Source organism: Elgaria multicarinata, chromosome 4, assembly GCF_023053635.1.
Source record: "Elgaria multicarinata webbii isolate HBS135686 ecotype San Diego chromosome 4, rElgMul1.1.pri, whole genome shotgun sequence".
In the NCBI taxonomy this organism is placed as follows: Eukaryota; Metazoa; Chordata; class Lepidosauria; order Squamata; family Anguidae; genus Elgaria; species Elgaria multicarinata.
Window position 1 is genome coordinate 50,140,211 of NC_086174.1, and position 20,127 is coordinate 50,160,337.

The following is a 20,127-nucleotide window of genomic DNA, read 5'->3' on the forward strand; positions in this document are numbered from 1 at the left end:
AAGTGTGAATGTGACAAAATGAGTGGAAGGGTTGCATGTGCAGAGGGTCCCAGGTTCAATCCCTGGAATTTCCTGTAAAAAAAAAAGTTCTCAGGTACATCCTCTGCCTAAGGCAGGGGAACAGAACTTCTTTGAGCCCGAGGGCTGAGTTCCATTTCAGAGAAGCATTCGGGGGGCCGCATTCCAGTCATAGGCGGGACTGAAGGCAAAAGGGGTGGGGGCAAAATACCAGTGTATTTTAGCTCTTACTGCCGGTCACTGAGCCTCAGGAGAGGCATTTCAACCTTTTGTGGGGATGGGGTGGGACTGCACAAAAGCCAGGAAACTGCCAAACGATTGGTGGTGAAAAAGGTATGGCCATCTGGGGAACCCTGGAAGTCCAGATTGTGACCCCAGGTGGGGGGTCCAGGGCCTGAGGGTTTGCACCCCTGGCCTAAGGCCTTGTTGAGTGTTTGCCAGGCAGAACACACAATGCTAAGCTAGCAGTGGAGGATGGCTCCGATGCGAGTGGTGTGGTGAATTTGCTCCGGGTTTCAGTCAGAACTCTAAAGAAGCTTTCCAAAGTGCAGTTACATAGCTCCTTTAGAGTTCTGACTGAAACTTGGAACAGATTCACCACCGCACTGATATCGGAACTCCTGTAAACTAGATTAACCAATGGTTTGACTCAGAAGACAGCTTCTGATGTTCCCCATATGCCTTCAGATAACATTGAATGGTAAACCCAGTTTTACCACTCAATGTTCTATGATTCTATACTACTGTGTAATATCAGAGAAGGCATCAAATATCATCCACCACACTTATTCAAGTTTTGCACCACCCATAGAAGCACATGTCTGAAGGAGTAACTTCTTTTTAGCATCCTTACAGATGCTATATAACTGGAACTGCCTTCTAGGCATGACAATTATTTGTAAACGCATCCAGAATGACTCATTTTGGGTGTGTGTGTTTGTGCACAATGGGAACTCCATGCACACCAAAGAAAAATAATTTCAGCGTGGTTAATGCATACCTGACAACACCTTAAAAAACTGAAAATAAACACAGGTTCACTTAAAATGCACCAGTCTTTTATTATAGGGAAAAGATGCTTTAGATACAGAAGAAACCACTATGAAATGACAACTCTGTGTGCTTCAGAAAAAAAGCAAATTCGGTGTCAGGAGTCATCAGGAAGGAGACTGAAAGTTACATGTTATATATTGTATCCCAGTCCGGTCAGCCCATCTTCAGAAATATAGCTGAGCTAGAGCAGATATCAAAATAAGCAACCAAATGGTCCGGCAATTGAAGCATCTTCCTTACAACAAAAGTTGAAGGTTTAGGTTATGACAGAAAAACAACAGGTGGTGGGAAGAAGTGTGCATAACATAGATTTATATAATTATCATTGTGAAGAACTTGAGATCTTCCAAACAAACAGCACATTCAGGACAAACAGAAGGAAGTACTTATTTGCACAATGTAGAATCAACTTATGCAACTCACTGTAAGATGCAACAATGGTCACAATTTTAGCAGATTTCAAGGATTATATACATTCAGAGAGGCTAGTCTAATGGCTATTAGCCAAGACAGGAGGGGAAAAGGAAAAAAGAGAGACTTATTCAGAGGCAATATATCTCAGTTTATCAAATGCTGGAGACAAAGGAGAGGGATGATTATCTCCCATCATGGCCAGCTGGTAAGGGCTCCCCAGGGGCATCTGGATGGCACTGCTAGAGATAGAAATAAAGGGGCAGCTTTGATATTGCCACGCTGGCACTGTGTTCCCCCTCCAGCCTGCAGTTTCACTACTGCAGGGTCGCGCTGGGTAATTCCCATGCCAGGAGTGAGTGTGGAGCTTCCGGCGGTCATCCGGCTACTGGAGCCGCTGCCTGCCTTCCCCACCCACATCTGGGCTTCCAGAAACCAATCGGAGGTTGCCTTCAACCAGGGAACTGCTCTGCAGTGAAGCTGGAGCAAGGTTAGATGGTGGAAGGGCCGTATTCGCCTCGCTCCAGCCAAAATATCGGGTATAAGTTTCTGAATTTTTTTCATTTGCAGCTTTGTGGGAAAGCCCCGTGGTGGCTGCTGCATTGTATAACTTAAGCAACACCACTGTGGGCTTTTAAAGCGAATAGGCAGCCCCCAGGACTAAATAGCCCTGGTCTCATCTAACAAGGGTTGACCTTATTATTTACACCTATTTTTAGGTTATTGGGTATGCAAAATGACAGTGCTATGACAGTGCTTGTGTGAAATCTTATGGGATGGACCTGCTATGCTACAGGGTGCTGAAAAGTCAGGAAAGCTACCAGAGCCCAACATGTAGCGTCCCATAAAGCAAAGGATCAGATCGGTGTAAAGATGCTGTGGCAGTACAAGCTACCACTGATTGTGCTGCCACTGATGTGCAAATTTATAGGAATGTGTGGCTCATTTTCTGTGCTTAGGTTTGGAAACCACAGAGATAACGTGATCACAACTGGGACCTGTAGCAGCATTATATTTGCTCTAAACATCACATTGTTTGGTTTCCCCCCTATCTTTCTAATCTCCCTGCTCACCCTGCCCCAACCTCAACTGAAACAAGAGCAAACTAACTGCCTCTTTCCTTTTTCCCTTCTAGCATCAACATGACTCTTTAATCTCTCCTATCTGCAAACTGCACAGCTATGGAAACGAGCCAATTATGTCATGCACTTGAGCAGAACTAATCCTAAATTTTTTTTTAAAAAAAGGCCTTCTAAATTAAAAAAAAAAAAAACAGTCAGTTTTGTTCTATAAAACCCTGGCCAAGATTAATCGCACATTCACCTAGCTTGAGAACCAACAGACATGACCTTAAAAACACTTTACAATCATAGCAATGCTGCCCACAATTAAAAGTTGAGACATATGGAAAAATATTTATTAGAAAGTGCCTTGGCGTATCTGATTTACTGCAAACTCATTAGCATGAACAGGAGTCAACCAAGTGGGACAGCTTGACCCTTCCTCTCTTCCAGGAAAGTATCTTCTTTTACTCAGGTCTGATTCTTTAGCAGGTTGCTAAGTTCTTGCAATTCCATTATCAAGTTCTCCATAGCTGTCACTTCTTCAGCTAGGTCACTGGAAACTTCTCCACTCACGGGATCTGCAAAAAGCTGCTGCACAAGAAAATTTTAAAAATCAATTTGTAGCAACAACTTCATTCTAAACAAGAAACAAAATAAAAAATAAAAATAAAAATCCATCTTAACTATAGATTTGAAAAACTATCCGCCATAACAATTTCCATAAGATCAATGATCTTATTTCTTTCTGGCGCCTTCAATGGATAACCCTTTCCAAAGACACCATGCTAGTGTCACTCTGTGGACAGCATATGAACAACATCTCTGTCATTGATGTTGTCAGTCTAATTAGAACTAGATAACTTTGTGTCGTGCAACGATACTTTCCAATCTACAAGCCAAAGGAAGGACAAGAAACTCGTATCAACTGAAAGCAAACTATAACACTGACAAATGGGGGAAAAAAGGGTGGGGGAAGTGGTCCCCATTGCAAGCCACTAAGGGGCTGGTGTCAAAATCTACAATTACCAGATGTCAGTGCCAAGTGCGGGGTGATAGGGTCTTCTGGTACCATTTTGGTTAAGACCTAGGATTAGCAGAGTCTGCAGCAGTCCAAAATGGATTCTGTGAAATCAGGGCTTGGGTTTGCTTGTTTGTTTGCTGTGGTCCACAAAACAAAAATTAAGACCATAAAATATATACCCTATTTTCCGGCGTATAAGACGACTGGGTGTATAAGACGACCCCCAACTTTTCCAGTTAAAATATAGAGTTTGGGATATACTCGCCGTATAAGACTACCCCTCTTCCAACGCACACCAAATAAAAATTAAAAAAACATCAGATTTGATTTCAATCCTATTACCTCCTTCTCTGCCTCTCAGATCTCTCTCGCGCGCGCACACACAGAACACAGACCTCCGTCAGGAGTTGCTCGCCCCCCCTCGCTCTCCTCCTTCCTTCCCTCCCTCGCGCTCTCTCTCTCTCTCTCTCTCTCTCTCACACACACACACACACAGAACACAGACCTCCGTCAGGAGTTGCTCGCCCCCCCTCGCTCTCCTCCTTCCTTCCCTCCCTCGCGCTCTCTCGCTTTCTCTCTCTCTCTCTCTCTCACACACACACACACACACACACACACAGAACTCAGGAGCTCGCGCTCCCTTTGCCTGCCTCAACTCCCAACACCCTCAGAACCCAAACAGTAAGTTTGGAAGTTACAGCACCCGCCCTAGACACCCGGCGTATAAGACAACCCCCGACTTTTGAGAAGATTTTCCTGGGTTAAAAAGTCGTCTTATACGCCGGAAAATACAGTACATATAGTAAGACAGCCACAGAACAAAACCAAGGTAAAAACAACAAAGGACAACAGCAGTGCAACAATCTAAATATAAATGTTTAAAACAGAAAGACTAAAAAAATTGGGAGAAGAAAAAATCTTCAGCTGGTGTCAAAACAGCAACAATGTAGGCACTGAGTGAGCCTCACTGGAGAGGGCATTCTAAAACTGGGGTGCCACCACTGAAAAGGTCCTCTCTCCTAGGGGCACCTAGGAGGAGGACTTCAGAAGACTGCGGTAGGGTCTGGTAGGTATACATCATGATGCCACTGGCATGCGCTACAGCATATAAACCTACGTAGGCTCAAACCTGAATAGTGGGGTATTAGTCTCTCCCCTACTTTTGATAACTTTGCAGTAGCAGCAAGGGTGGCCTAATCCGATTTCAGCTACGGCCTGTACTGTACATGCTGGGGTTTTCAAAGTCATGGAAAATGTAGCTCCCAGCGGGCCAAGAGCATGATGAGAACCAGTCCCTCTCAGTCACCTCTTCTGCTCTCATTTGGCAGGCAGGCTCACAATCAGCTCTGAGGCCCGTGTGGTGTGACTTCCCTAGCACTGCGACATTACACTGCAGGTTGCTTGTGTCTGTTGCTGATGGGAACATTGTGTACTATTAGATTGATGAAAACAAATGGGTGGCATGTATAGAATATTTATTTATTTATTTAATTAATTAAAACATTTGTATCCCGCCCTACGTCACTAGGATCTCAGGGCAGTGTACAGATAATCATACAATATAAAACAATAAATATACACAGCTAAAAACGATTTAAACCATTTTAGCCAACCTTTAATTCATAGATAGGAAAACATGGTGAAGAAATGGGATAATGCTGCCTTCGTGGGCTCTTAAAAGGAGACACAGTGTTACTTCTTGTGCTACCAGCTTACAACCCAGTTTTTGGCAAGGACAGCAGGACCAGAACAGCTCACTTTGGGTTGGGCTGGGAGGCAGAGAGGAAGGAAGACCACTCCTTTGTGTCAGCTTCCCATCATGTTTCTTTTTAGCAATTTCTGGCTACCCAGAGTGAGGAGAGCTGGGGAGGAAGGAAGACGTCTAACTCAGAGCTTCCTCTATCTTTTTTTTCATGAGTTCTCAGCCAAATCCTATACAGCTGGACTGAAGGCACAGAACTGTCTGGGGATTATGGGAGTTGGCATGAGAACCTGAACACGCAGCCCCCAAAATAGGGCATTTTCTGCATGCCATCTTCCTTTCTGGTTTTGACAGGAGAATAGTACTGGACAATTCTGAAGCAGTTTTTCATATGTTGTTCATATGAGTTTACACTGCTCCCTGTTTTTCCACTCATGCAAGATTGTGTTTAGTGATGCCCTGCAGAAGCAATATCAGCAATTCTCCAATAACTTCTTATTTATTCTTTACAAAGCCTCAGTTACTCTTATTCTCACCACAATACTAGCAGAAAATGCTTCAGAAAGTTGCTTCTTAGAGAAGTATTAGTTACCCTACTCTGCAGAGAGAGACAATTGAAGGGGTATTTGCAACCACTGAATCTGGTAAGTTTCTCACAAATGAACAAATAAAAAAATGTAGTTATAAAAACTACCTGTTCCTGTTCCTTCCCATCATAATGTCTTTCAGTGAGAACTGAAGAGTTAAAGCAAAATGAAAGTAACAGTTCTAGAGACCACCAGTAAGGCCACATATACATCCATACTGACCCTGGATGGCATCCTTGTTACAGAGACAATTCCCTTTAATGATGCCCATCTCATCCTCACCTTTGCTTTGGCTGCCAAACCACGCAAATTGAGTCGAGCTGAAGAGAGTATCTGCAATGCTTCTTGGTAATTAGACTTGATTTTGCTGCACTTCATTGAGACTGCAATTTTAAAAAGACAAAATAAAGGTTTGGTGGTGTGACGCTCTGCCCCCCTGTGTCGCCTCAACTTCTCCTGAGACACCCACAAGCACCCGACAGGACTGTCCACGCCACTAGCACTCAGGACCACTTCAACCCCCCCTGTGCTAATGACGTGTTTGAAGGTTTAAGTCTACTGCTGCTGCTCTTGTCTCGCCTCTTCTTCAGGCCCCACAGCCCAGCAACCTAGCCCTGTTTCCCATTCCGCTGCCACTATCTGTTGTTTTCTCCTCAGACACCTCCACAGACCACACCAGTTGTTTGTAAATATAATTGGAATTTATTAACTTAAGTGTGTGTATAAGCTTAATGGTTTCCTCAGTTCAAATGTGTATGGTTACAAGGTTCAAAGCGTATTGGTTTCAGTCACTTCTTCCTTATAAGTTCTACTATATATATCCTAAAATCTTCTACTTCTCTCTACCTCACAGAATTCTAACCTACACACTCTGTCTCATACACTTCTCCCACAGAATCCTACACTTCTGTCTCTTAGCATACCCCTTACTTAACTGTCTTGCTGTCAGCCCACTCTCTCTTTATAAAGCGCTATGTTTCTCCAGCTCCTCCCACTCTTACACAGCCAATCAGCACTCCCCCCTCAACCATCCAAACAGCACTCAGGCATTCAACCCCCCTTTACAAGTTGTAAATACATTGAGGCCTACTTACTTCCTGGAACTTTATACATATATTTACATTTATAGCAGATAAGGCAGCTGAACATCACAGGTGGTTATTAGCATGGTGGCTGAAAATGACCCCTTAGCTATCAGTTGGTTCTCTTCAGGAGGAAAAAATCTTGCTTATGAAAGTCCTTAAAAGCAGCATCAATACAAACCAGTGCAGGACCCACTGTGAATGGCTTGTTTCCCTCCTCCAGCCTGCTCCGCCTGGCCTCCCAAGGGACTTTGAGGCAGAACTCTAGTTGGGCACTTTGGAAGGAATGTTGCTGCCAAGGGGAAAGGGATGGCTTGACAAACCCTAGAACAGACCATGGGTTATCAAGGGATTGTTGGTCCGGGTGCGCATGACACGCTAACCCACCTTGGGCTATTCAAGTAACCCATTGTGGATTAGTGTGCTGTGCAAATGCAGTCATTGGCTTCAAAAGGTGAGGGTAGTGAAATGTGGAACACTGGAATGTCAGAGTAAGAGATTACATTCTACTAAACCTTATTAATAGGGAAGGGGGGAATCAATGTCAGGAGTGAGACCAGGGCCCCAGTGGTTTCTGATTCAGAGCTGGAACTCTTAGACCGGTTAGTGGGGGAGGAAATCCCCTGAGGGAGTTGTGGAAGAATCTTCCCAAGGACTTGATAATCCGGTGGTCCAGGCTGAGACACTGCCTACCCCCCACCCACATTAGGAACCAATTCTCCTAGGAGGACGGGGTGAGACTTGGTCACCGCAAGGGTGTATTGTCTTGTCGGTCTCAGCGGGTGGAAATAGGGAGTGGTTTGAGGCACTCTGCCAGAATAGCCTCTCACCAGAGGAAATGGAAAAGGGAGCCACCCTAAGGAAGGGGCTTCAGCCACTTTTCAGGTTTTAACATAGCTGCCTATTGTCAATTAGGTGGCAACTTCTCTATCTTGCAAAAGCTTTCCCTAAAAGGGAGCTCTGGATTAGCTATTTAGGCCCTGGGGTTTCACTTAAGTTGTATTGTGGAAAAGCTTTCTATTAGCATAATAAAAGCCACAATTAGCTTGAAGTTCAAGCCCCTGTATGTTCATTATGTAGAGGGAGGGCTACCATTCCTGACAACCAGATATGCTGCACCCATCATCAGCTATTCATTTCTCATAACACTTAATTTGTTCCTTAGTACAGTACAACCTTGTAAATTCATGAACCTCCCTCCCACCCCGCAATGAAATACAGAACTACTCCTATGACTTGGTACTTCACAAAATCATGTAGTTTTAAAACTATGATTGATCATGCAATTTCAATAATGAACGTTTAGCTCTGAGAAAGTCTAGCTTTGTGTCCATACTAGGTTTCAGCTTTCAATCTTCCCGTTAATTACAGTGACAGAACTCTTTTTCAGATGGACAATTCAGTTACCAGTACTTTAAGCAACTCATTTCCTGACAAGCCAAACTGATAGAGAGAACAATCAGATTTTTAGAGAGATCTGTGCAAACTACTCCAAAGGGCAGCTTATTTTAATAACATCAATAGTCCTCCATTTGCCATCAAGAAAACTGGGTGTATTGAAGCCTTTTAATTTTAGGCCACGAACCTCAGCTGAGTCCAGATAACATGGAAGACCTATCTACAAAGAAAGCCATTCAACGTAGTTATTTTGGTTGGTGGAATATTGCTTGTAAGGAACTTGGAAGAAAAACATTTTTCATCCATTCCTCCCCAACAGAAATTCAGTTTCCAATAATGAGAGAGATTTCCAGGACTTCTGTGTGAATGCTGCTTTTTCCATTATCTCAATCTTTAGAGGTTACAAATAATTTTAAATTTCTGCCTTCTTCCTACTTTTTACTCACAGCAGGCTTCTTTCTAAAGTTTCACAAGAATAGGACTATATTTCAAATAAAACATACAATCACAACATCTTAACCTCCTCACCCCCCTACATACATACATACATACATACACACACACACACACACACACACACACACACACACACACGTAGATTATATTAGTGTGTATTGCTGGTATTTCTGGTAAACACTTTCTTAAATAAGTAACCAACAATGATTGATTGCAACATTTCATACAGAACATACCATGTGCAAGCTCTAGAGCACCTTTTGCTACCTCCTTAAAAGAAGAAATATCTTTGTCCCAGTCCTGTGATTGGATTTCACATTTGTGTGCCTTGGAGAGATACTGTAGTGCCTGCAAAGACAGAACAAAAGTGAATTTAGAAAATAATCTCGGATTGGTGTTATGTAAGAAAGAAAAGAAAAAAAAATCGCCCTCTAAACATTGTACTGATTTGGTAATATGCTAGTTCCTGAATCTTAGAGGACGGTTTCCTTCCCTACAGCTGTAGCACAGATGTTTTTCGCTGTTATTGCCTCTCAAGTATGAAAGACATATAAGTAACACGTGTTTAAGAGACAATTTTTTACCTTTTAAAAAATCTGTCTAGACTGATGGATGTGACCCATATTTTGCTAGGTCGCAATGATTAAATGCATATGAAAGCAGGAAAACACTTGTATTTTCATATTTTGAACCATTATGCATCTAAGGAATGTAAACCTCAATAAATTGCTCAAATCTATACAAGGAGTAAGATGCCTATTTTATTCTGTATCAGTTTCTCAACATGGAAAGAAAAATAAGACACGGACTCTGAGAAATGGAGAAAATAAAAAGCAACTGCCAATTATCCCAAAGCTAAGCAGATGCAAATGAAGCAAAGCAAAGAATTAAAATAAACTCTTTCCTAAATCTAAATTTTACTTTCAACAAAATCATTTACAAAATGCTTAAGGCCTGAAATCCCTTAATGGAAGAAATTTAAGAATGTGCTTAATTCTCCCACAATTTCCAATGAGACTTAAATCTGTTTTGATTGGAAGCTTCAGCTGTTCCAAAACGTAGGGCTGCTTGCTTTTCATCTGGAGCTAGATAGAGAGGCCATAATCATACGAGTCCCGTTTCAAATAACCGAGTGCCGGTTTCGGTTTGTTTCTAGACTTACTTGCATGTGCTCTTTTCTTCATACTCTCTTCGGCCAAGTCAAGCATACCTTACTTATCCCATGTATATTCCCCTTTCTAATTAAGATCTGAGGAGGGGATCCTACTGTGTCTGGCATCTTTTAGGGAAGTCTGTTCTATGACAAGAGCCAGGAGAAGACATTCTCTGTTACACTGCTGCAAAGATGTAAACTCTTCTCAAAGGGGAGAACTTTGCTTTTGGATTTAAGGAAGTTAGTATCTGCCAGACATTTTGTACTTGTTAATGGCTGTTGCTGGTTTATATTCTTTTATCATGTTTTAATGCTTTTAATCTGTGCACAATTTGAGTACAAATTGGTTGACAGTTTTTATGTCATTTGGGTACTTTGTGGCAGAAAAACAGCTTTTAAAGATCTGAAACTATCAAGATAAATATGACACCTGGGCACTGACAGATTTCTCTGGATCTTGTTACACAGGAAATATTGGGGAGAAAATGTTTCCTATAGTGAAAGGATGTTTCTTTGCACTGGAACTTAAGAGTGTAAATTGCATTTTAATGTGTATCATGATGTATTGTAATGCATTTAATTACCATGTATACTGTTTAGAGATATTTTTAACTATGGAGAATATAAATCTATTATAAAATAAATCCAGTTCAGTTTTAGACTGCAAATGCCAATCAGGAATTTGATCATGTGTGACTTTACATAAGAACATAGGAAGAGCCATGCTGGATCTGAACAAGGGTCCAACTAGTCCAGCATTCTGTTCATACAGTGGACCAGGGACCCACGAGCAGGACCCGAGTGCAACAGCACCCTCCCATTCATGTTCCCCAGCAACTAGTGTACATAGGCTTACTGACTCCAATACTGGAGGCAGCTCATAGCCAGCAGAACTAGGAGCCGTTGATAGCCTTCTCCTCCAGAAATTTATGCAACCCCCTTTTAAATCCACCCAAATTGGTGGCTATCACTACATCTTGTGGTAGCAAATTCCGTGGTTCAACAATGCGCTCTACTTTTTCCACCCCCTCTATCACTATGACAATCACAGAAAAAAAGTAAGTCTCCAGAATTCACCATAATCCTTATTGGACTTCCAGTCTAAACTAAACTGTTTTTTCACTCCATACAGATCCCAACTCCACTATGTGCAGAGAATCACAGCCAATGACATTTTCTGGAAGTGTCCAACTCCTATCTTTTTATCATGGTCTTATTTTTTTTAGGTTGATTACCTTCTGCATGTAACTTGGCCATCAATATTTGTGGGACTGAGATAGTAATAATGGCAGTGAAGTTATGGGCACTTGAGAAAAGAAACAAGAATTAAAATTGAAGGCATAATCTCATATGATGTGCATGAAGTAATATAGCGAGAATGATTCACACCAGCATTTTACACTTTTATTTTTGTTCATAAAATATTAAAATGCAGAAGCAGGTTCTAAAATTCAAATGTCGAGGTTACGAAGCCAAACTAGACTTGAAAAGAATAGTTTGGTTACAGGTGCTTCTTGAGCTGTGGAATATAACGTAAGACATGGCTTTGATTCTTGGGAACTGTTAAATTGGAATGGAAAGCAGATTCCTGCCTTTACAAATCACCACAGAGGATTTCATTTTGGGGAGGGGCTGGCAGAGCAATGAGCTGCTGGCAGAGGTTAACAGCAACATGAAATATAGGGAGCAGAATAAATAAGGATGAGAAGGAACAGAATTGTTATTAAAATTAAACAATCTGGAAGATGGCTGAGATGCAGGTCCATGAAGACATATGATGAGTGAGGCCAGGCACAAGCTAGAGCTAATTACTGAACCTAGTCTGTGATGGTCCTGATAGCAAAGACATCTTTTTTTCTCCACCACCATTGCAACCTCTCAGTGTAATCCAGTGGAGCTTTTCTGAGCCTTTCTGAGCACATGGAAAGATATGGTGTGACATGTTTGCAAGACACTTTGAGGACAAAGTTGCTCAAATCCACCGTGACTTAGACTCCACAGCTACAGCAATGTCATTAGTGGATGTGTCCAGAGTTGATACCTCATCTGGGTTTATCAGATGATTTTCAATTGTTAAGGCCTGAGGATGTGCAAAAGGTGCTTTGTTTAGTCTGGCAAACCACTTGTTATGCTCAACGATTGCATTTCATGGCTTATTAAATCTAGCAGGGAAGCAATGTCTGACTGGATCTAGGAGGTTGTAAATACCTTTGGGGCAGGGAGAGAGAATGCTCCTATTATTATTATTATTATTATTATTATTATTATTAGTAGTAGTAGTAGTAGTAGTAGTAGTAACCATTTGACCCATTCAAGAAGAAATTAGCCTGGTCCCAGAAGATGTCCATCATTATAGGCCAGTAGCTAATATCCCTTTCTGGGCAAGGTGGTCAAGAATGGCAGATATTCTTGGATGAAGCTGATTCTCTAGGTCTATTTCAATTGGGTTTCAGGACTGGTTTGGGGAGAGAAATTGCCTTGGTTGCCTGTGGGATGAGCTTTGCCAAAAGAATAAGAAGGGGAGTGTGATCCTGTTGATTCTCATGCACTTCTTGGCAGCCTTTGTTACCATTGACCGCAGTATCATTCTGGATAGGATACCTGAACTAGGTGTTGGAGGCACCACTGGCAGTTTTGCTCCTACTTGAGTGGCTAATTCCAGAGGGTAATGTTGGAGGACCACTAGTCAATCCATTGGCAATTATGTTTTGTGGTTCTTATTTAATATTTATATAAAGCCACTGAGAAATCTGGAGTTTTGGTTTGAGATGCAGATGACAATATGCAGATGACACCCAGCTTTCTTTCTTTCTTTTAAGTGAGGAAAAGGCTGTCCTGTATCAATGCCTGGGATCAGTAATGGACAGTACGAGGACTAGCAAATTGAGATTCAATCCAGAAAAGACAGAGGCGGATGGTTTGTCCACCCAGGTGAGTGATGTTCCATTAGATCCAGAAGGAGTTGGTTCCCCCTAAAGGATCAGGTCTGCAGTTTGGGTGTGCCTATCTATTTAGCATTTTTACTAGAGGCTCAAGTGGCCTCTGTGTCACTACGCACTTCTTATAACAACTGTGACTTACCTGAAACAACAACTATGATGTACCTGAATAGATATAGCCTGGCCACAGCTACCTATGCCCAGGTAACCTCCAGTTTAGATTACTGTAATGTATTGAACAGGGGACTGCCTTTGAAACTGGTCTGGAAACCTAATCAAAAATAGGACTGTCAGTCCGGGGAAGGGGGATCACGGTTCTCTACTGTCCCTTCTCCAGCCCTGCTCCTGTCCCATAATGCTTCCTCTTTCTACAGGGAGAAGAAAGAGGAAGTAAACAAAGACCACGTGGCCCATTCAGGGGCCATTTTAATCACGCCGCTCTTCCTGCACACAGCAGGAAATGGCAGCACATTCTGGTTGTTGTTGTTTTTAAAAAAAGCCGGTTTAAAAGGGGTCCATTTTGTGATGGAAAACAAGCAAGAAGGACCGGGAGACATGTGGGAGGTGGATGTCGTCGTTTCAAGGATGCGCGAACATCTGTAAGTGGGCAGTAAAGGGCGTGCGATAAAACACCCGTCTGATGACGCTCTATGATTCTTAGTGGAGACTGGGCAATTTGAACATATCATGCCAGTACTTCTTGATTTGCACTGATTCCCAGACTGTTTCCAAGCCCGATTCAACTGCTGGCTTTGACCTTTAAAGCTCTTAATGGCTTGGGAACGGGTTACCTTCTACATGTATCTTCCTGAACCATACGAAACTCTTCAGAAGCACTGGTCTGTGAAGGCCTTTTCAGTGGTGGCACCCCAGTTGTGGAATGCCTTTTCTAGGCATGTCTGGTGCCTTCGTTACAGCCATTTCGGTGCCAGGTGAGGACCTTTACATCCTTCCAGGTCCTTTTAAACTGTGATCTTAAGGCTGCGGTTTTTAATCCACCATTTTTATTGTTAACTTTTTTTTACTGATCTGTATAATTTGGTTTTATTTTCTCTACTGCCAACAACAAATTTGATACTGAAATTTGTTGGGTTTGTTTTGCTATTTTAGTAGTGTGTTTTAATATTATATAGTTTGAGTGCCATCCAGAGAACATTTTTATTGGGCAGCCTACATGAATACTTTAAACAATTAAAACAATTAAAAAAATACTTCCCCACTTGAGCCTTTCAACATAATGCCTATGCTTTTCTTTCCACGTATCTAGCATTATAGCTGGAAAATATGAACAATATTACCAACCATTTGTTCCATGGCACTCAACCTTGCTGGCTTTAACTGGGAGCAGGCAAAGGAAACCGAGGTGAATACCAGGAAAATACTTTGTTACAGTTATATAATCTATAGTGCACGTTATGCTGCTCCTAAAAAGGAAAGGCTTTATATAATGCACATTGTTAGCATTTAAAGACCGACACACACATTGTAAAGGAGAGTTGGGGAACCAATGCCATATTCTAAAATGTTTTGAAAGCTGCAAACATTAGTTTTATGTTCAGAATCTGATGCCTCTTTCACACACACTATGTGGCAGTTTGAAAAATTGCCACACATAGCTTGCCTTAATTTAATAGCTGAAAAGCACATCAGATAATCTTGGCTGCTCCACAGAGATGAAACGTTTGCTTGTAGCATTTCAAATTTTCAATACAACATAAAAACACTAAGAATGATGCAAAATGTCTATTTCGTATTGTCCTTGTATTATACTGTTTCAGCACAGGGAACCTGGCCCCCAAAACCTGACGGCCTCCTTTAAGATATAGTTCTGCCACAAAACTAACTACATTATAATGTCTGTACAAACTATGCTTTCAGATATTAAGGCATGAGAGAGCATCAATACATTGTGGGAAGAAGATAACTGATGGACCGCTGGTCATTTTTTAGTATTACAGTTAGTACCAGCTGATTTGCTGGGATTCTTGGAAAGAAATATTGGACTAGATGGACCTTGATTTGATCAAGCAAGGCATTTATTATATTCTTAGGATATAATATTCTTAGGATATAAGACTCGTGTATACTCAGGATGACTTTACATTGATGATTTGTGCCTTAATTGTTATGAGCTCATGAATATGCAGTCTTACTTTATACATTTAGCTCACATTTACTGACCAAGGGAATTCTAGTTAAAAAAAACCCACAGTTGGATTCTGCAAATTTAAAGCCATTGTACTTATATTATAATATTAAGTTGCATCCAGAGCTATTCAAAGGCTATTTAGGAGGGAAAGGCTGTTAATATTGTGTATGGTTTAGGGTTTGATGTGTTGGTGTTCTGTGCATTGACTTTGGAGTTCTGGATGTCTTTAACCTATAAAGCCTTACACGACTTGGGACCACAATACCTGATGGAACACCTCTCGCAACATGAACCTACCCGTACACTAAGCTCAACATCCAAGGTCCTCCTCCGGGTGCCTACTCCGAGGGAAGCTTGGAGGACAGCAACAAGAGACAGGGCCTTTTCTGTGGTGGCCCCCAATTGCAGAACAATCTCCCTGTTGAGGCCCGCCTGGCATCAACATTATCTTTTCTGTGCCAGGTCAATACTTTTCTCTTCTCCCAGGCATTTAGCAATATGTAATTAGCCTGGGTATGTTTTTGTGGTTTAAAATTGTATGTTTTTGTGATTTTAAATTTTTGTATATTGTTTTTAAGTGTTTTTATCCTATGTAAACCACCCAGAGAGTACTAGAGGACAAAGCTCTACACAACTGGGGACCGGGATACCTGACAGAGAGCCTTCTTCCTTATCAACCTGCCCAGTCACTGAGGTCATCTGGTGGTTTCACATGGACCCATGGTCCAATTGGAGTCCACCAGGAAAACAGCCTTCAGTGCGGTGGCCCCCATCCTGTGGAATTCTCTACCTTTGGAAATCAGGCAGATGCCAGTGTTGGGTTGCTTCCTGTTCCTCCTGAAAATGTTGTTTCAGGAAGCTTTCCTTGAATGACCGGCTGCAAATTTACCAGAACTCGGTTTTATCAGAACTCTGTTTCTTTTTTAAAGTAGTTATTTTTAATATGGAGTTTTTATCCTTTTATCTTACACCACTCCAAAATCTTTTGGATGTAGAGTGTTATTATATTATTATCATCATCATCATCATCATCATCATCTTTTTTAGGAAGGTGGCGGTGGTGAAATCCTGTAATTAAAAACTTCCTTGATGTGGATATATTTTACTAAGAATATGCCTAATTATTTCTTATTTGTATGTCAAAAAGTTAGGATTTGAAGATGAATCATATCATATTGTCTCTGCTGAAGCATACAAAACTGGACATGAAACTTAATGTTCAGCTCTAGGGAAACACTGAAAGATGGAAAGTCACATTGCCATGGATTTAGAAAAGCTATGTAATACAAGCATTCCAATTTCTGGGGATGGGGAGATAGAGGTCAGCTGACAGAATACAGATAAACAAAGCAGCTTCTATTAAAGGTCACTTTAGCTAGAGGAAATCCTTCCACAGCGATCAAGGACAGAAGGATCTTTGTGCTACTATAGAACACTCTTCTGGATACAACTTATATGTACTGGACAAGTTCTCTATTTCAAGCTCATTCAGGTTCAAGATATTAACTCTGTGCTACAATGAGTCCTACAGATTAGGAGGGTCAGATGCCTGCCACATGTCCCAACCCCACGGTATGCCCTGTGTTCTCCTAACACCAATGACGAAATACTCTTTTCTAAAGAGTACATCACAAATGTATGGGCTTTCTTGTTGTTGGTCCACAAATTCATAAAGAGCACTGGCCTTATAATATATTCCCAGGTTCAATGCAGTTCTGCCAGCCCTATCCAGCAATATGCATGGAATTTCATGGATACCTGAATGCAGAAACATCACTAAGTGCAAAGCCACCATCTAGCAACAATGAAGTGAGAGCATTGGCATTATTTTGAAGCTGTAGCAGTTCTACCACCAGTTAATGGCTTACTTAAGAAGAGATTCAAGAATGAGTGGTGGTCATCAACAGGAAACATACACAGGAAAAGTTTTTTATTTGTTAAGGAATATTTGTTATTCTTACTTCCCCCTCATCCAAAGGGATGATCAGGTTCACACCTGCTTAGCTTCAGGAGTGCTGCAGCAGCCTCAACTGGTCTGAATCTATTCACTGGTCCCAGAAATACTTCTATGTGAAAATGTTCTTAAAGAAGGACAAAGGTACATCAGGAATATACAGAATTAAATGGGATTATACTGAATAATTTCTAGGTTTAATCTAGTTTCAGAAATGCTATTTCATTTGCTATATTTTACTATTACATGTCAAGGTGGAGGAACCCTGAAATTGCCTAGAGAAAAAGTCCGGCATGGTGGAGAAAAAAAGTCATTTTGCCTCTCTCAGACTGTGAATATCCAATGTAGCTAACAGTGGGGCAATGAGAATTCCCAACAGCTTCTACTGATAAGGGGCATAACACTACCATTAGCAGAAGGTGTGTGAAGAAAATGATTTCACTAAGGAAAACTTATTCTGTTGTTGAAAGGAGACAAGATATAACGGGTTTTTTCCAAAAGCAAAACAACAAAAAGTTAGCCTGGGCTTGCAAGGCAAAGTTGACATGTAAGCAAAGAACAGCAGAGTAAGAGATGCACAAATACTTTTATCTTGTATTTTTCTTCTTCCTGACTAATCTTTTGTCTCTCTTCCTCTCAGTTCTTCCATACTTATCTAGTTTTTCTAATCTTACTTATTATTTTCTCTTTTCCATCTCCCACATCCTGCTAAGCTTCTCTCTCTCTCTCTCTCTCACACACACACACACACTCACAAGCCTCCTTTCTCTTATCTTTGTTACTTTTCCTCATATGCCTGTCAGTTCTCCCAGTTCTCCCCCTTCACAGACCATCTATATGTTTTAATCCAGCCTCTCCAGATGTTTTTTTGGGGTGATGCTACACTTACTCCCACCAGATAGTACTACACCTGTAGGGCAATATTTATGTGTCAGCATGTAGTGTTGAAGGAGCAGACTGACCTTGAGGAACAGCTTAATAAGTGATTCCATACTGTGGTACAACTGTTAGGTTGCAGTAGATCATAATAGTTTGATGACTGAAAACATTCTTTTCCTCTGAGCACTGCTGCATTATGATAGTGCTTCAGCCATTGAAATTCCAAAAGAAAACTGAAACATGTAAATCAGTTTACTAAAGACATATTGCTTAAAAGAAACCTTTAACACCTCAGTACAGAATGTCTGAATTTTGAAAATATATAGTATATAAATAGAAAATATATAGAATATTAAAAATATGCAATGCAATTCAGAGATAGCTATATATGCCTAAAATAGAATTAAAAATAATTAAATAGATATAACATTGAGTGTATTGTATCCTTAAAGGAATAAATATTGTCTTAAGGAATTGCTTAAGTATGGCCCCACAGTAGTACATTTCATTTTGGTCTTGGGCGTTGATCTTTCCTGTTCCAAAGCCTCAACCTAGACCAGGGGAAGACAACCAGTATTGGTCCAGGAGCCAGATTACTCCCTTGGACCAAGCCGGTGAACTGGATGGTGTCAAGGGGCAGGGCCTAACCCTCAAAGCCCTACTCTCCCACATCATCATCCATCCCAGCTGAGCCCATTAAAAAAAACAAAAACCTCCATGTCTCTCCCTGCTTGGAGAAAAGGACTTAATGGTGGCTTGCCGGAACCAACAATATGTCTTCAGGGAAATGATTTACATGTTTCAGTTTTGTTTTGGAATTTCAGTGGCTGAAGCACAATCTTAATGCAGCAGTGCTCCTAGCAAAAGAATGCTTTCAGTCCATCTATCATGATCCAGTGCAAAGTGAGAGTGCTGCTCCTTCCCGCAACACTCGTGCCTCGACCAAGGTGCAAGAAGTGGGGCAGGGGAACCCCCAGCTTACCTGCGATCTCTCTGATCTGGCTGGACTGGGCCCCAGTGTGGCCTGGAGGCTGCCCTCTCCTGACCTAGACTGTCTACAATCTCCTCCCCCCTACCCATTTCCCTACAATTGCCACCAAATTTATTGACCTATAAATTTAAGCAAGATTTGCTGATCAGGTTGTCAAAAATAGAAAAACTGGAAAATGGAACTGTCTTAACTTTATGCATTCCAGGTATGGTTCTTGGGTAGTAGAAAAATCAAACTGTCTCAACGCAAGTATCACAACTCTAAAACCAAAACCTAGGTCTATAGGTATCAGCTGACGTTTTTACTGATTTACCTTTTCTATATCTTCATGGTTATCACTCTGCCCATTGCCGTACAGTCTTGCATACAGTCTCCAGATTTCTCCATCGTTTGTAACCCGAGAAGTCACTCTGCCAAAGAGTGCCTGCAGCTTTCCCTTTAACACCGTTGCTGTCTCTCCATGACGATCAGCCACTCCATCCATCACTGCTTTTACCAGTATCTTCAGCACCTTAGAGAGATGGTAATTTTTATTAGAACAGTGGACTAAAAGTTGGGTAAGAGAAAATGGAGATTGTAGAGAATTGTCGAAGTTTGAGGAATTAATAGTAAAAAAAGAAAAGGACAAGGGAAAAAGAATAGCGACAAAAGGGTTAATGAGTGAAATTGGAGTTAAAAGCATTAATGAGTGGAATTCATTAAAATATTTAAGGAAGAATCATGTCCCTTAGACAGCTTCTGGGTGCGGGGGAGCATAGGATTGTTCAGTTTCTTGGCTCCAAGCTCATAGACAGGACTCCAAGCTGGGAGACAGGAAAAGGCACTCCCTTCCCCGTTCATGGCTGGAGGAGAGAGAACTGCAGCAGCTACCTCTCTGTGCTCACAAAACCGAGCGCAGAGATGGGAAAAGGAGGCCTTCCTCAGGGCAGAGAGGGAGGAGACTGGGGACATGGGGCTATGAGATATTCCAGCTTCCTTCCTCCTTCCAAAGCCTCCATTAGATGGGCAAAATCACCCGTCTGGCTAAAATGCAGAGGGGAGGTGCGAGGCACCTCTGCATTGAATACTCGTAAGCCTCCAAGTTCAGAGTTTTACGAGTAGCCAGGGAGCATCCCATAGGATCCCATAGAATGAGATCCCATTCATAAATGCAAAGAGATGCTACACTTGTTTAAGGACAACAGCAAATTACTTTCATTGAATGGAGTTGATGATTATGTTGTCTTGAAGAATGTAAACACTACAAAATAAGTTTGTCATCTATTGGTGA

The 20,127-nt window shown here is 41.5% G+C and overlaps 1 protein-coding gene across 2 annotated transcripts in view; it reads right to left on the minus strand.

Moving 5' to 3' along the window:
- Positions 1 to 1,050: 1,050 nt before the first annotated feature.
- Positions 1,051 to 20,127, minus strand: part of TTC27 (tetratricopeptide repeat domain 27) — a 100,629-nt gene continuing 81,552 nt past the window's right edge. The window contains exons 17-20 of one of the 2 annotated variants that reach the window (XM_063124256.1): positions 19,171 to 19,368; positions 9,029 to 9,140; positions 6,139 to 6,239; positions 1,051 to 3,134 (exon numbers count right to left, since the gene is read on the minus strand). In XM_063124256.1, coding sequence (XP_062980326.1) covers positions 3,015 to 3,134; positions 6,139 to 6,239; positions 9,029 to 9,140; positions 19,171 to 19,368 — 531 coding nt within the window. In that variant the 3' untranslated portion in view covers positions 1,051 to 3,014. Of the gene's footprint in view, positions 3,138 to 6,138; positions 6,240 to 9,028; positions 9,141 to 19,170; positions 19,369 to 20,127 lie in introns of both variants that reach the window. The other variant, XM_063124254.1, reaches the window with a different exon arrangement.